Source organism: Nannospalax galili, unplaced genomic scaffold (assembly GCF_000622305.1).
Source record: "Nannospalax galili isolate Female #2095 unplaced genomic scaffold, S.galili_v1.0 scaffold204, whole genome shotgun sequence".
Lineage (NCBI taxonomy): Eukaryota > Metazoa > Chordata > Mammalia > Rodentia > Spalacidae > Nannospalax > Nannospalax galili.
In genome coordinates this window covers 1061458-1077214 of record NW_008350959.1, presented here as the reverse complement: position 1 = coordinate 1077214, position 15757 = coordinate 1061458, and the positions used below count along the sequence as shown (strand labels likewise).

General features: G+C 46.4%; 1 protein-coding gene and 1 pseudogene across 1 annotated transcript; one reads left to right on the top strand and one right to left on the bottom strand.

Moving 5' to 3' along the window:
• Positions 1 to 634: 634 nt before the first annotated feature.
• Positions 635 to 1025, top strand: LOC103746006 (annotated as a pseudogene).
• A 268-nt stretch (positions 1026 to 1293) lies between these two features.
• LOC103746014 (factor in the germline alpha-like) lies at positions 1294 to 6803 on the bottom strand. Its single transcript, XM_008848072.1, has 4 exons — positions 6591 to 6803; positions 3290 to 3442; positions 2990 to 2991; positions 1294 to 1543 (listed from the first exon to the last, which is right to left on the bottom strand). The coding sequence occupies exons 1-4, from the start codon at positions 6801 to 6803 to the stop codon at positions 1294 to 1296; spliced, it is 618 nt and encodes a 205-aa protein (XP_008846294.1).
• Positions 6804 to 15757: the final 8954 nt, after the last annotated feature.

Below are 15757 nucleotides of genomic sequence, written 5' to 3'. Positions count from 1 at the left end.
CCCTTAAATTTAGAGTAATCCCATAAGTAATGGGATATGTCATTTCAAAGCACATCATTGGGCCAGCGAGATGGCTCAACGGAAAAAGGTACTTGCTTTGAAGCCTGATGACCCCAGGACCTGAATGGTGGAAGGAGATAGGACTCCTGAAAGTTGTCCTGACCTCCATGTGTGTCATGATAGAAATAATCACAGGGGGCTGGAGGGATGGCTCTGCAGTTAAGAGCACTTGCTGCTCTTCCAGAGGACCCCAAGTCAGTGCTCAGCATCCAAGTCAGGCAGCTCACAAGCTGTGAACCCAGCTCTAGTTGATCTGACACCCTGTCTGGCTTCTATAGGCACTCACATACGTGTGCACATATCAACATGCAGACACACAAAAATAATTTAATTCTTTTAAAAAGTGGGACTCGGGGAAGTTTGGAGAGATGGCTTGGAGGTTAAGAGCACTTGCTGCTCTTCCAGAGAACCCAGGGTTCAGGTCCCAGCACTGACATGGGGGGGTGCAGTGCTCATAACTGCCTGTAATTCCAATTCTGGGGGAACCTGACACCCTCTTCTGACTTCCACAGGCAATTGCACTCACATACATACGTCTATTTTATGTGTATGTGTGCCTGAGTGTATCTTCAAGATGGTGGCCACCATGAAGGCGGCAGATATGGAAGGTGTCAATGGTACTTTCAGAGATCAACAAAAAATAAATTCACATGAAATATGAGAACTGCAGAGCTAAAGGAAGAAATTGGAGTGTAAGTTCTCCAGAACTGAGAAAATGCCTGTGATGACATCATGCTTGTAGATGATGACCGATTAATGATTCCTTAGTAAATTGGAGATGTTTTCATTAGCCACTCTCAAGAAGCCGCCCAAGAAATGTGAGAAGCAGCACAGGAAATTTTGCAAGAACAAACTGGCGCCTTAGAGGTCTGAGTGGCATCAATCAGCAGGTGTTAGCTGATTTGCAGGTTCAGTTATATGCAAAATTTGGCAGCAACATAAACCTTGAAGCTAATGAAAGTTAAACATTTAATACTTAAATAAAAATAAAGTTTGTTTAATAAACTTAAATTTTTTTAAAATAAAATTCATCTTAAAAAAAAAAAGCAGCTTTGGCCTCTGTTGGGTGGTTCTGGAGAAAGTTCCCCTCCCCTCCAGCTGCCTGCAGGCTATTTTGGAACATAATACTCTTCACACAAGTGAACTCTGTCCAAACATCTTATTTTAATCTGTTTTGCATGTAAAATGCCCACATCTCAAGGAATGATTAGGAGCATCTCAACTTCTACACAGCTATTCTAGAAGGAACCTGTCACTGGACTCCTGGTGGGTGAAGTAACTCCTGGTCACAGGCATCGTGCTCTGTTGACAAGCGTACTCCAGCTCACCATGGCCACCATATGCCCAGGGCCTCTCCTCTTCTTTCTTCAAGCCACTGGCACAGCTGGTAGGCGTGGCGATGTTTCTCAAGAGCTCTCTAGCCGGGGACACTTGAGGGTCAGAGGTGCTGCTGCTGCTGTAGGTCTGCTCCTCTGGGCCCTGTCTCCAGAGATCATAGTGATTGTCAAACAATGTAAAATGGCACTCACACTTCTTAGGATTTAAATCAACCATTTCAAACTCTCCTTGTTGCAGTAATAAGAACACTGCTTGTATAGTGGAGAGAAAAGCCATGCTGGGTGGCTGCACTTTGTTCTCTGACTCTGAACACTGTGCAGCGAGCGAGTGCCTTTGGACTATTGTGTCTGGACAGAGCCCTTGCCTTGTAAGGAATGCAGCACAGAACATAGCATTTCTGTTATACCACCATTATCATACAAAGAAGAGTTGGTCATGGAGGCCCACACCTGGAATCCCAGTACTCCAGAGGTGGAGGCAGGAGGATCATGAATTTGAAGCTAGCCTGTTTCAAGAAACAAAAACAGAACACACAAGTAAAATGAAGCTGCCTCCTGCATATGCCCAAACACTATGACCACGCTGCCAGCCACTGTGGCTAACAGTACAGTCCTCTCACCAGGGCAAAGAATCCTCCTCCCCAGCAGTCAGTCACCTGAGGAGGATTTGTGGAACACAACCAAAACTGAGTTTAATTGCACTCACACTTCTAGAATGTTCCTCCTTGCAAGAACCTCTCCTCTCCTGCACTTGGATGAGGCCCTGATCTGAGTTTTCCTTCTTCATTCCTTTGACCTTCTTTCCATTCTCAAACTGCCAGGATGGATAAACTTGAAGTTTCTTGAAGCCCAGGTGTTTATCAACACTGCCCCCTCCACCTTTCAGGAGCTGACTTCCCCCATATTTCCCTTCCAGATTCCAAATGTTGGGCCTGACTGGGCCTATCTTGGCTCTCCTGGCCTCTGAGGTTTTGTCAATGTCCACCCCTCAGTTCCCACAATTCTCTTTGGCTTTGTGACCCCCTCTTCTTGCTCCCTGTGCCTTCTCCCTAATGACTTCCTCTTGGTGACACTTAGGGATCAATTTAAAGACCTCTCTTCATTTCTTAGTTCCCCTGGTGACAGTCATTTTTTAGTTCTGTTCATGGAAGAATGCATAACCATCCAGCAGCTCTCCCTTGCCTACAGGGCACTTTGGAACTGACCCTTTCAACGCTGGTGATGGTCTGTGGCCTCACAGTTTATGAAGCAGAGTCACTGAACAGTCACAAAGGCCCTATCTGCCCTGTCTGATGGCCAATCTGCTGAGAGGAAAGAGTTGCCACAAAGAGCTTTCATGGGAGCTTTATCCCTGAGTTCCAGTTGTCAGGGTCCTCAAAGATTTAGTAGTTGGCACACAGGTGCCCTAGCAGATGGTCAGACTTGGGCAAGTCTGACATCTCTTAGCTGTGTGGCCTTGATCTACTTCTTTATTTCCTCTAAATGGGGACAATAACTCACGGGAGTGTTACAAATATTAACTGGACAGTTTGTATGGTGCTGGAACATAGAAATGGCTCAGCACAAGGTGGCCACCATTGTTAGAAATTAACTTCTTGAGACAGACCCTCCCTCTATAGTCCAGAATGGCTTGAACTCATAGCAATCCTCCTGCTTCAGCCTCCTGAGTGCTGCAATGACAAGTGTGTACCACCATCCCCTAGCTTTCTTTTAAAAATTTAAGCACAAGCCAGGCGTGGTGGCGCTCGCCTTTAATCCCAGCACTCGGGAGGCAGAGGCAGGAGGATCTCTGAGTTCAAGGCCAGCCTAGTCTACATATTGAGTTCCAGGGCAGCTGGGGCTACAGGGAGACCCCTGTCTCAAAAAGACCAAAAAAAAATTTAAGCACTTACCTCTGAGGTTTTTGCTTCTTCCAAAACACAGCCTAGAAGTCGTATATATTCTGTGGCACCTTTAAGGATATCCACTTTGCTTGGCTTCCTACTCTGTGGTAGAAATGGCACCAGTGCTTTGAGCTTAGCAAAGCCACGGTTGAGATTTTTTATCTAGAAACCAGAAAGGCACAGTGAGGTCTTGTGACGCTGACTCGTGCAGACATCACCAAGTCACAGAAGGAGTGTGAGGGTTTGACTCCTCCACCCTGTGCTGAGGATGACTCTAAGTAGGCAGCAGAGTTGCTGGCAATATACTGAACTGTGAGTGGGTGTGTGCACATTCCCAGATCCCACTCCTCCCCCGTGAAAACACACCCTCCACATTATAACTTAGAGATTTGGGGTGACTGCATAACTGACCAATAACTACCCATTGTGCCAGGATTTAAGCTGACTTCATCTTTTCCACCTTTATGAGAAAGCATGTGGAATACTTATATCACTAAGTCTCAGTGTGCTCATCTGAGGAATGGAAGTATTTAGCCATATCTTTTTTGTGGTGATTGTGTGACAACACATACCTATAGCTCCTCACCCAGGTCTAACACACACCAAGTGACTCTGCCAAGGATGAAGTTTTAAACACTTGCCTCAAGCACTCAGCTCCCCAACCTCTCTCTCATAGCAGTCTTGCCTCAGCCTCCTAGACTCAGAGCCAAGAATGAGCCACTGGATGTCAGGAGACACCAGATTTCCAGTGTCCCCTACCCTGCAGAGTCTACCAGCTTTACTCTGAAGGTGGAACTCTGAGGCCCCTCTTTCTTAGAGGACACAGATGGTGGGGAGCTGATTTCCTCTACACAAAGCCAGTGTGTTCCATTATCTTGAAAGCTCCCTCCCTTCCTGGAGCAAAGTAGGCAAAGACACAGCTGAATCACAGGAGAAGTAAATTGCCAGAAAAACTACAAACTGATCAGGTACCTTTTTCTGGTGTTTATGTGTGTGCAGATGCATGTAGAGGCCAGAGGTTGAGATCAGGTGTCTTAATGTCTCTCCCTTTTTGTTTTTTTGAGACAGTCTCTCTCAATGAACCCAAATCTTACTGATTTAGCAAAAGCTGGCTGGCCAGAAAGCCCCAAGGAATCTTCCTGTTTCTATCCCCCTAGCACTTGGAGTATAGGTGTGAACCACTGTGCCCAGGTTTATTACGTGGGTTCTGGGGATCAAACTCGGGTCCTCACGCTTGCATAGCAAGCATTTTACCTAAGACTCAGCCAACTCTAGAGCCTTAATTAGGTAGAATTTTTCATGTACCATGCTGGAAACATTTTTATTTTAGCATATAAAGCAGCATGAAAGAACATTCCTGAACTGAATTAACAGGGTTAAAAATTAGAAACCTTTAAAGAGCAATTAGACAACTTGTATCAAAGTTGTCTAATTTGAGGCTGAGCACCTCCTATGGCCCAGTAATTCCACATCTAGTATTTTATTATAAGGTAATTGTATATTATATACATATTTTTATTTATAAGGAAATTACATAGATGTCTTTACCAGTATAAAGCTACAAACATCAGGTACACCCAGGAATAAGGGACGCAAAAACTTTTCTACTTAAAGGAACTGCACACAGCCAAACCCTGTTCTGTGAAGGGACTCTAAAAAAGATAAAGGTTTCTGGTAATGTCAACTGAGAAATATTCCCAAGATATATTTTAAATGCTCACAATGTTTTAGAATTATCTTATTAGGCAATTCCTAACTAGAAAATTGTCTGGAAGGACACAGGCAAAAGCATTCATGGTTGTTATCTGTTAGGAAAGTCTCATTCCCTCAGTCATTTCAGTGTTTTCCAGAAGGATTAACTTTCTCATGGTGGAAAATAAAACCAAGACTTCAGTCCTACAGAAAGTAATTCCCTCCTGGTGCCCAGGGCTGCTTAGAATATTGGATCATGACCAGCTAGAATGGTTCAAAGCTGATGACCTGAGTTTGATTACAGGAACCCATGATAGAAGGAGAGAACCGACTTCTCAGGTTGTCCTCTGACCTCCACAAATGCCATGGTACAGATATGTCAGTACTCACACATAGTAAATGAAAAATTAAAAATATATTGGCTCACCCAGGTGTGGTAGCATACCTTTGATTTCAGCAATCAGGAGGCAGAGACAAGCAGATCTTTGTGAGATTGAGGCCAGTCTGTTCTACATAGTGTTTCTAGTGAGCTGGGGCTACCAGGAGACCCTGTCTCAAAAAAAAAAAAAAATGGCTCAATCTCATTTTAGGGTTACCAAACCAATCACTGGTCGTTTTTATAATGCATCCAGTGTCTGATAAAAGCATAATTTCCGTTCTTGAGATTTCCTCAACTTCCCTTGAGTTTTCTGCCTCACTTGATCCTAAAACTCAAGAGGTTTAGGAGCAAGTTCTAGGCCTAAAGATGTGCTGCTCTACCTCTTCCACCCCTCACCCATCCTACTCCAGGGTCACTTTTCCTGAGCCAAATCAAAATTTATCTAGGGTCGCAGGACATCCACCTGGGCTTTCAAGCAATCTCTTTAATTTGGGCCAGGTGTTGCCGGATATACTAAACGGTGTCAGCAGGTGGTTTTCCAAAGAGGCCTACCTTGTTACTCGAGGTGGAACTAAGTGTGGGCTCATCCTAGGTCATTGGGGCTTACTACTTTAAAAGGTGGGGGAAGGGACAGAGAAATGGCTTAATGGGTAAAAGTGCTTGCAGCACAACCTGACAATGGAACCCACCTACTAAAGGTGGAAGGAGAGTCTCAGTTCCTTAAAGTTGTCTTCTAACCTCTACAAACACACACACACACCACACGAGAAAAAGATTTAAGTAGCTTCCATGAAGGCCCTTCTCCCTGTATTTGAGGCCAGGGTGTATCGGGCAGGGAAAAGGACTTGACAGCTTTAGCACCTAATAACCAACCCTCACCTACAGGTGTGAGGCTAAGGCACAGTTCCTGCACTCTGAGCGCCTGTAAAACACCTGTCCCAGGTGCCACATCTGAAGGTAGGAGGGGCTTCCTCTACCCGGCTCCACACCAGCTCAACCTGCACAGTACAGGAAGGTCTGTGGGTGAGGCAGCCACTCCCACAGCCATGAGCCAGAATCTGCACGGAGATGGAGGGGAAAAGGCCATTGGGAACCCAAGGCAGCCTCACGAAGACAAAGTCACCAGGAGCCTGGTGAAAGCCAGGGGGCCGCCAGGTGTGGGGTGGTGAGACCGCCAGGTGTGGGGTGGTGAGCACAGGCCAGCACCGTCACGGGAGCGTGGTCACTTGGGACCCTCACCCGCTCACGCTCCTTGGCGTTGGCCATGCGCCGTCGCTCCAGCACCAGGTGCAGGTCGTCCATGGACGAGTATCCACCCGAGGGCAGCCGCTTGAGCCGGCAGATGGCCGCTAGTCGGGGCAGAGGTCCGAGCTGCGCCTGCAGCATCTCCTCCAACACCTCGGCCTGCGGAGTGACCAGGAAAGGCTCCGGGAACGCGGACACCGTGTCCATGGTGGCACGTGCAGGCCATGAGCAAGGGCCTTTCACTTATCAAGCCTCAGGGGCGTGATGGGGCGTGGTGTGTGGAGGGGCGGGGCCTGCGCTCGGGCTAAGGCAGCGAAAGGCCGCCCCCACAGGTGGAGGGCTGGCCAGTGTCCTGAGATTTGTGGTTAAAGTGTCTCACACTTGGAGCACCAACTCCAGCGGCACTGGACTGGGCCAGGGCGTGAGGACCAGGTGGAGGTCCATACTCAAGGGTTTTACATCTGAGGTGCACAGGACCCAGGCAGGGAATGCGAATTGGCCTGGAGCATGAAGGGCTGTGCTGGCACCTGGAAGTTCAGGATCAAGAAAGTCTTATACAACCTGGGCCAGAGTCTGAAGTCAAGCCTGACAACCTGACTTCACGCTCAAGAACCCACATGCCGCAAATTTTCCTGAGACCTCCACTTAAGGGTGTGGCACGAGAGCACACTTGCAAAATAAATGAATGTTAAAAACAAAACAAAACCAGCAGCCTTTCACATCCCTCACCCTAGGCTCAAAGAGCCTGGGGCAGGGTGGTCCATGGTGAACAGGCCTTAAACACCTGCCACACCTTGTACCTCAGGCACAAGACTCCTGGCTGTACCCACTGATGGGCAAGCAGTAAGAACTGAGGACAAAAGGCGGGGGAAACCAGGGCACCTGAACGTTACTGATCAAGGGCCTTACACCTGCCTCGGGTGGAAGCCAGAGACCTAGGCACGTAGGAGCCTGATGCCTGGAGGGGCAGGGCACGGGAAGGGTTCAGGTGAATACAGTAGAGGCTTTTTGAGACAGGGTCTCCCTCTGACTATCCTGAAACTATGTAGACCAGGCTGGCCTCGAATTCACAGAAATCCGCCTGCCTCTGCCACCAGAGTGCCTAGAGGAAAGGCGCCTGTCAGCCTCTAATCAAAAGGGGAGGGGCAGGGCGTAGAAGAGTGGCCTAAGGGACTAACAGCTTTGGCACTAGCAAGCCTGGACAGGACTCACTGAGGAGGGAGCCAGCTGGTAGTAGAAACGGGTGCACCCTGGAAGTCCATGGTGGAAGAGCCGTAACCTGCCTGACTGGTGTGCAAGGAGTAAAAGGCAGGACCTGTGGAGAGGCGGCCAGCGAGCAAACGTTTTTAATCAGTAAGTTTTACACCTCTTCTGCATGCAACAAACAGGAGCAAGCACACAGGTTAAGGCTCTTCCACTGTGGACTTCCTGGTGAAAGCCATGGTTGAGGGGGCTTTACACCTGCCTCACTTCACTGCAGACACACAGAGGAGTGAAAAGATCCCAAGGTCTTATACCTGTGGCACCTCCTGGAGAGGCAAAAGGGTGAGGCTGCTGGGACCAGGGGAGGGCGGGGCTGCCTGCCACGTGGTGGATTATGGTGGAAGGGATTTTCAGCTGGGGCACCTCTAACGCAGAAGGTCAGGTTTGAGGAGCGTTCACCACACCAGCTGCCCTCACTACCTGGCAATGTTGAGGACTTGTGCATTCTGGACACCACCAGCATCTCTTAATACCCTGGGTGGTTACTGTGAACCCTGGATGATTTGCCCACTTTGGGTTCAATGGGGAGATTTTTGTTTTAAATCTACCATACTAAAGTACCAGTCCCCCAAGTTCTGATTCCATCAGTCTGAGTTGGGGCCTGACTTTCTGGCTGTGTGCATGTGGATGTTGGCACATAACTACAAATATATATGTTGGGGCTAATCTTGGTTGTCCACTTGACACGTATGGGAAGGGGGAATCTCAGTTGAGGAATTTTTCCCAAATCACATTAGCCTGTGGTCAGTCTAAGGTATTTTCCTAATTGCTAATTGAATGTGGGAGGGCCCCATCCCTGGGAAGGTGGGCTTGGTCAGAGTAAGAAATGTAGCTGAGCAAGTCAGTAAGCAGCCTTCCTCCCTGGTCTCTGTTTCTGTTCAGCCTCCAGCTTCCTGCCTTGGTTTCCCTTGAGGTGGACCCTCTCCTGTAAACAAACCCGTTCCTCCCAGGTTGCTTTTGGTCATGGTGTTTATCACAGCAACAGAAAGCAAGTAGAACAATACGTTTGCATACTTAAAACTCATTTTGAAACACTGCTGCTGTAAGATAGCTGAGCCCGGAGCCCTGGCCTACCTAGGACACCCGAGGACCTGGGCTCCATCCGCAGCTGAAACAAACAGAAATGCTGCAGAGAAAACTGAGCAAAGTGACGAAGCTCCCGTCTGATAGAAGATGTGAATTTCAGGAGAGCCATAAGCTTCATTAGAGGAGGCCATAAAGACATAAATTCCTTAGAGTGGCTAACTGGCCCTAAACTGGCAGCCTGGCCTTGCTCAAGTCTGGCCATGCTCAAGCTTTATCAACTGGTCATTCCCTGGACTGAGACTGTGGAGTCCACCTGTCTCCTTTAGGGCTATAGATAACTCATGCATCTGCCTTAGCAAATTGTCTTCAGAAAAGAGACACTTAAGGATGCTGGACTCTGGCATGGAGTTAACTATTTTTTTATTATTTAAATAAATAATTTATTGAGAATTTCATAGATGCATATAAGGTCTTTTGAACAAATCCATGCCCACTCCCTCCCCTCCAACAGCTCCCATATCTCCCCATCACTTTTTTCTGATAACTTCATGTAGTCTTTCTCCTTTGTTGATTGATTTATTTTATGGGGCTTTTGGTTACTCTAACAATGCCCCCTCTGAAGAGGTATCCCTAAAATCTTTTAAGGATTAGATACAAGCTTCCAAATACTTTCAACATTTTGGGGCTTTGCATGCCTTTCTAGAGCAAAGTATTCATTCAGCCAGACTCCGGTTATTTGACGAGGTATTAAATAAATTCTGCATCATTTTTTTTCTTTGTGTACAATTATCCTATATATTTTCTCATTTTGGAACACCACGGAATGCAGATTCATTAAATGTATCTGCCACACCACTCCTCAATACAGAAAAAAATGGCGAAGATCTGTAATTGAGGTTGCTCTATGAACTCTATGACAATACAAGATTATTTTTCTGGTTTTGTTGTTGTTGTGGTGGTTTTTTTTTTTTTGTTGTTGTTGTTATTTTTGAGACAGGGTCTCCCTGTAGCTCCAGCTGGCCTGGAACTCAATATGTAGACCAGCGTGGCCTGGAACTCATAGAGATCTGCCTGCCTCTCCTGGAATTAAAGGCATGTGCCACCACGCCTGGCACAAGATTATTTTTCTTTCACCCTTTTAGTCCCTGTTAGTAAGGATGATTATCAGAGGCCTATAATAAAGAATTTGTACTTCAAAAGAGGTAAGTTTGGCTTCTGACTTCAAACTGGGTGAAGCTAGAAATGTAGTGACATGGTAGACAAATTGAGGCTCTGGATTCCATCCCTAGCATTAAAGGGAGGGAGAACAGAGAGACAGAGACACAGACAGACAGACAGAGACACAGACAGAGGAGACAGAAACACAGCATCATGGGAACACAGCATCATAAGAACACAGCATCATAAAGACAGAGACAGACAGAGAGACAGACAGAGACAGCATCATAGGAGACAGCATCATAGTGAAGAGAACATGAGAGATAATAAGAGAGAATAAAGGAAGAAAGAGAAACAGAAGCTTGAACCTCACCTTGGTGTCTGTGTCGTCTTTCCGGGACTCTGCTGGACAGAGTCCCGGCTCGCGGCAGTGAAGGAGGCGGAAAGGCAAGGAAGTTCACTGTTGAAGCTGTGCAGGCGAGTTCCTACAAAAGAGCAGATTGCTCCCTTTTCAGAGCACAGATAATCTTTCCCGAGAAACAGCTTTTATCAGCCCTTTGCTGGGTTTCCTGAATCCAGGGAGCAAATTTCTCGCCGGTTGCAGGTCTGGCTCCGACTCTTATTTCTAAACTTTGAACTCCTTTTTCTGCCCTCCTAAATGTAACACTGTTGAGGGACTTTCTCCTTGTTGACACCTCCCACGTTTGTTACAGGCTTCAACCTCTTTCTCTTCATGGCCATTATTTTCATTATTCTTTCTCCAAACTATGTCAACTGCTTTTTGTTTTAGTATTTGAGACATCTTGCTGTATTTCGAGGTCTCTGGCTTGGTCTCAATTTTTGGGCTAAAGCCATTGTCCTGCCTCAGCTTCTGGAGACTGGAATCACAGGCACGTGCCTCCTCACCCAGCCCACCCACTCTCTGTTGCTGGCAGCTTTGTCCTTCTCTGTCTCATTAGGTGTGTTGGGGAAATGAGAAAACTGAAGCTGTGTAGAGGCTTTAAATGACCTTTAAAAAATTATTATTTAAAATCAAGGAAGCAGCAAGGATTGGTGGCTCCTGTATGCAACTCTAGGACTTGGGAGGCCGAGGCAGCAGGATCACCTAAATTAGGCCAGGCTGGGATATAGACTGACACCCTGCCTCAAAATAAATATAAAACAAAAAATAAACTAAAATTTGGGAAGCTGTTTATTCACTTAGCGAGACTTGGAAGGACTGCAGTAAAGAGTCAGCCTTCATTTCTCCCTGGTTCCCCTCCCTGATCCACACCAGGTACAAGTGGGTGGTGAAAGCCTTGGCCATACCACCACAGGGTTCACAGAAGAGGAAAAGATACAGGGAACAGCCTGAGGTTGTTTCCTCACAAGTACTCTCAGGTCAAAAATCTTGTTCCCCCTGTGGGACTTCAGCACCATGACTCACAGCAAGATGCCAGCCCAGAGCCCTGTGGGCTACAGTGACCACAGAGGAGCTAAGACTCTGGCAGGGCTGAGGTTACAGCAGAGGTTGGGTCAGGGGAACTAGACTGACCTTTGAACGTGTTGCTGAAACTCCCAGGTCTCATCTCTCCGTCTGCTGAAGGCTAGGATAGAGAGAGACCCTTCCCTGGAGTCAGTAGGGAGTCAGGAATCATTGACTGCAAAAGAGTGACCACAGACACTTGGACAATGGGGCCCATGTGCAAAACTTTGTGCTAAACTCATCCTAGGAAATACATTTAGGGGGTTGGTTGTGGATTTTTGTTGTTGTTGTTGTTTTTGAAGAAGGGTCTCCTATAGCCCAGACTGATGTTGAACTTCCTATATAGCCAAGGATGACCTTGAATTCCTGATTCAACAGACTCCACCTCCCACCTCATCATGCCAGCTCTATGCACTAACTCTTCATTCTAAACATCACCCCTAAGAGCAGGCTTCTCTAGCTATTATCATTTCACACAGGAGAAAACAGACATAGCAAGCTGGCTCTCACAGGGAGAAAGGGCAGAGCTGGGGTTGCACACATTTCACCCCTGTCTGTCATAGTCCCCCATGTGGTAAGTGGCAGCTCTGATGGCAAAGATGGTTTCAGAACCAGATTAAAAATGCTGGAGGTCTAGATCTATCTATCCAGATAGATCCAGAGTGGCCAGGCAGAGGGTGGCTGGGGCACCTCTGCAGAAGGTAGTCAGAGCTGGCAGAGACCTAGCTGAGCAGTGAGGCTCAGTTCCAGTGACCTTTTCAGAGGTGTTCGGTAGAGTTCCTGCCTCAAAAGCCTGAGGGCTTGAGTTCAGATCCCTAGAACACATGTAAAACTCCAGGCAATGTGCCTGTAATCTCAGCAATGGGAGAAGAGAGACAGAGACAGGTGGATTCCTGGAAGCTTATAGGATGACTAGCTGTGGAGAAGTTTCAGCCCAAACAAGGGGGAAGGTGCCTGAGGACCAACACCCAGGATTGTCTTCTGACCTCCACACCAGGGCACCATGCACACATGCACCCAAACCCACACAAAGACACACCACAAAATAAGGATGACGGGAATACAGAAGCTTAGAGGATTGGGAGGAAGGAGCTGAGACACAGCTGTGCTGAGGACTCTACAGCCTTGTCCTACAGACAAAGTCACGGTGACCTCCATCTTCTGAAGCTCCTGGGTTTTCACCTCTTCCAAGGGCAGCCTAACCTTCCTCTCCCTGACTCTCAAAGAGTTTTGGAGCTGTTATATAAAATTGTCTTCTGACAGATGTTTTCTTCCCAAGTTCCTCTGTACCTGTTTGCTTGCCTGTTCACACCCAGCTGCCAGGAGAGTCAAGGGACCCTCCCAACCCATGGCATGATTGGCAATTAGGTTCTAATTGCTACTGGCCTGGGGGAGGAGTTAGAGTATATAGGCTGGGGGAAACTAGGGGAGGGGCCCTTCTGCCATGTTGTGCAGATATGGAGAAGTCACCGTCCATGGTGGATATAGACATTCCAGTGAGGCTTTTGTCGGGGGAGCACCGACATTCCTGTAAGTACACCCTTAACTATTTGTCATTGAGTAAACCCAGAATAAACTCATCAGTTTCCCAGACCTCGATTTGTGGTTGAGAGCAAGGGAAGGATGGGGCAGACATGGTTTCTACCCCCCTCATTCCCCCGCCCCCCGCCCGAGGCAATTTTAGTAACATGAACTTTCATTGGGGCCGCTGGGGTTGATGGTCTTGAGCTGCAGCAAGAATTCTCCGGGGCAGCAGTAGAACCACTGTTCCTGGCTCTTGTGAGGCAGTACAGGAGAAGGGACCTCTAGTGGGTGAGGGCACACAGCCATGGTGGTCCTGCACCCCCACATCAGGACTGGGCAGAAAGTGTTATACAAATCCTGAGTACAAGAGAATGGGGGGTGACTTGGTGGAGGATAGTTACTACACAGACACACACACACACACACACACACACACACACACATACATACTACATGCAAACAAACTCCAAAACTGATCATAGAATTAAGTCTTTAAAACTACTGTGACATTTCCTCCAGAGTGTGTTAAGTCTCTTCACTGAGGAACTACTCCTTGTCCCCCAAAAAACAAGCCTGGGTGTCACTTCGTGACAACTCTGGGTCTATGATTTCTTCATTCTGTTGGAGGTGGGCTCTCCTCAAATTATATGGGATCCCAACTTCCATCCAGTTGTGTACTTACTTTCAGAAATTTCTGGGTGAGAAAACAGGAGGTCCTAGAGATCCAACTGCACAACCCATGTGGTAGCCATTGCCAGAGCCTGCCAGCTCTAAGAAGCTCTTGGGACTTGATGATGGAGAAAGGAATGGACCTCAGGAGGCAGATCACCTCCTAGCAGGGATGGGTTGTGGTTGAGACAGAATCTCACCATGTATTCCAGGATGGCCTAAAAGTCATGGTACCTGCCTCAGCCTCCCAAGTGCTGAGATTTCAAAAATGTGAGCCATTCTACTTGGCAAGTACACATACTTTAGATGAGTTGCTGAATTGCCCTGGGCCTCATTGGCCCCATCAAACAACACACTAGCTGCGTTCTAGCCCTAAAACATCAGGAAGCTATAGGACATTTGTTTCTTCCTCATCCCTGACTCTCCTCATCCCATGATGACCTTAGAACCATCAAACACTGGGAAAATTCTCCATTCACCTCAGCCAAGAACAAATCAGAGGCAAAAGAGCCCCAATCAAGGCAGATTGGAGAAGATACCTGCCTATTCCCCATATAGGTGTCTCCTGGATGCCAGAACTACCACTGGCTTTGACCCAAATATCCAAGAGGAATTGCTTCTCTGCAGTCTCCCCTGAAACAACCTACCTGTCATGCTGACTCATGAGAATGAGAGGAGGACAGGTAGAGACCACAAGCACCCCACCTCAGCGGCCCCCAAGATACCCCATCTCCATGATGTTCCATGACCAGAAATGCCTTTTCCCGACAGGCAACCATGTGCTTCCAAGCACCACTGCCTCTGAGGGACTTCACATGTGACCTGAGTCACCATCACAGACCCCAGGCCAATCTGCCATTGAGAGACTTCACATATGACCTGGGTCAATGCCACACAAATTAGGCCAATATTCAGGCTCCTCTGACACATAGGAGGCCAGCCCCCCTCCCCCTTTAAAAGAAGACACTGCAGAAATTGGGCACTTCACACCAAGGGTTTGAGAGGTGCTTTCCTGTGAAAATCGAGGGCCAGGGCTTCTTTCCAGAAATACCAGAGTAATATTAAACAACAGAAGGGGATTCCCTTTACTTTCAGCTAATTATGCAATTGTTTTCAGTCCCCCTTTAACTTATGTCTTTTAGTTCTCACTCTTGGGTATATTAACACATATTCTTTTTTTTATTTTTTTAGAAGAAGCAATTCATTATAGTTTTAACATACTCAATAACAGTTTCCAGAGCAAAGATACATCTCATTCAAAAGTGGCTATAAAATGTTTAGGTTTGCTGTTGAACCTAATAACCACATACTTAGAAGAAGCTTTTCATTACAATAGCATTGACATATTCAATAACAATTTCCAGAGCTAAGATGCATCTCTTTCAAAACTGGCTGTAAAATTTTAGGCTTACAGTTGAATTAATACAGTTATACAATACCGTACTCAGTATAAACCCTATAAGACATATAATTAAATGAGGTTTTAACCTTTTAAAAAGATCTCTATTTCATTATTAAAATATGATGTTTCATAGAGAAAACTGCATTTTTAATGCAATTAACACCAAGGTGTTTGCATGCGTTTCTAATCTCTATATAGCTAATTATTACTAGTCATGGTCGGTTACTTTCTGAGCTCCTTGGCATCTGAGCATGGATGTAAAATCAGGTAGATTTCAATGGTCATGTTTTTCACATCTACTAATTATTAAGGAGAAAATTTTTAAATTTCTATGCTCTGAAGAATTATTTTTTTAATTTTTAAAAAATTCAATAGTTACAAGATTAGAAGAAGCATTTCATTTCACATTTAACATATTCAGTAACACACTCCAGAGCAAGGAGACATCTCTTCCAAAAGTGGCTGTAAATTTTTAGGTTCACAGTTGAATTAATGCCGTTATGCAATACTGAACTCAGTATGAACCCTGTAAGATATAAAATTGAATGAGTTTTAACACTTTAAAGAAGATCTCCATTTCATTTTAAAATATGCTGTTTCCTACATTCTAAATGGTACTAACATTAGATGTTTTCACATGTGTCTTTAATCTCT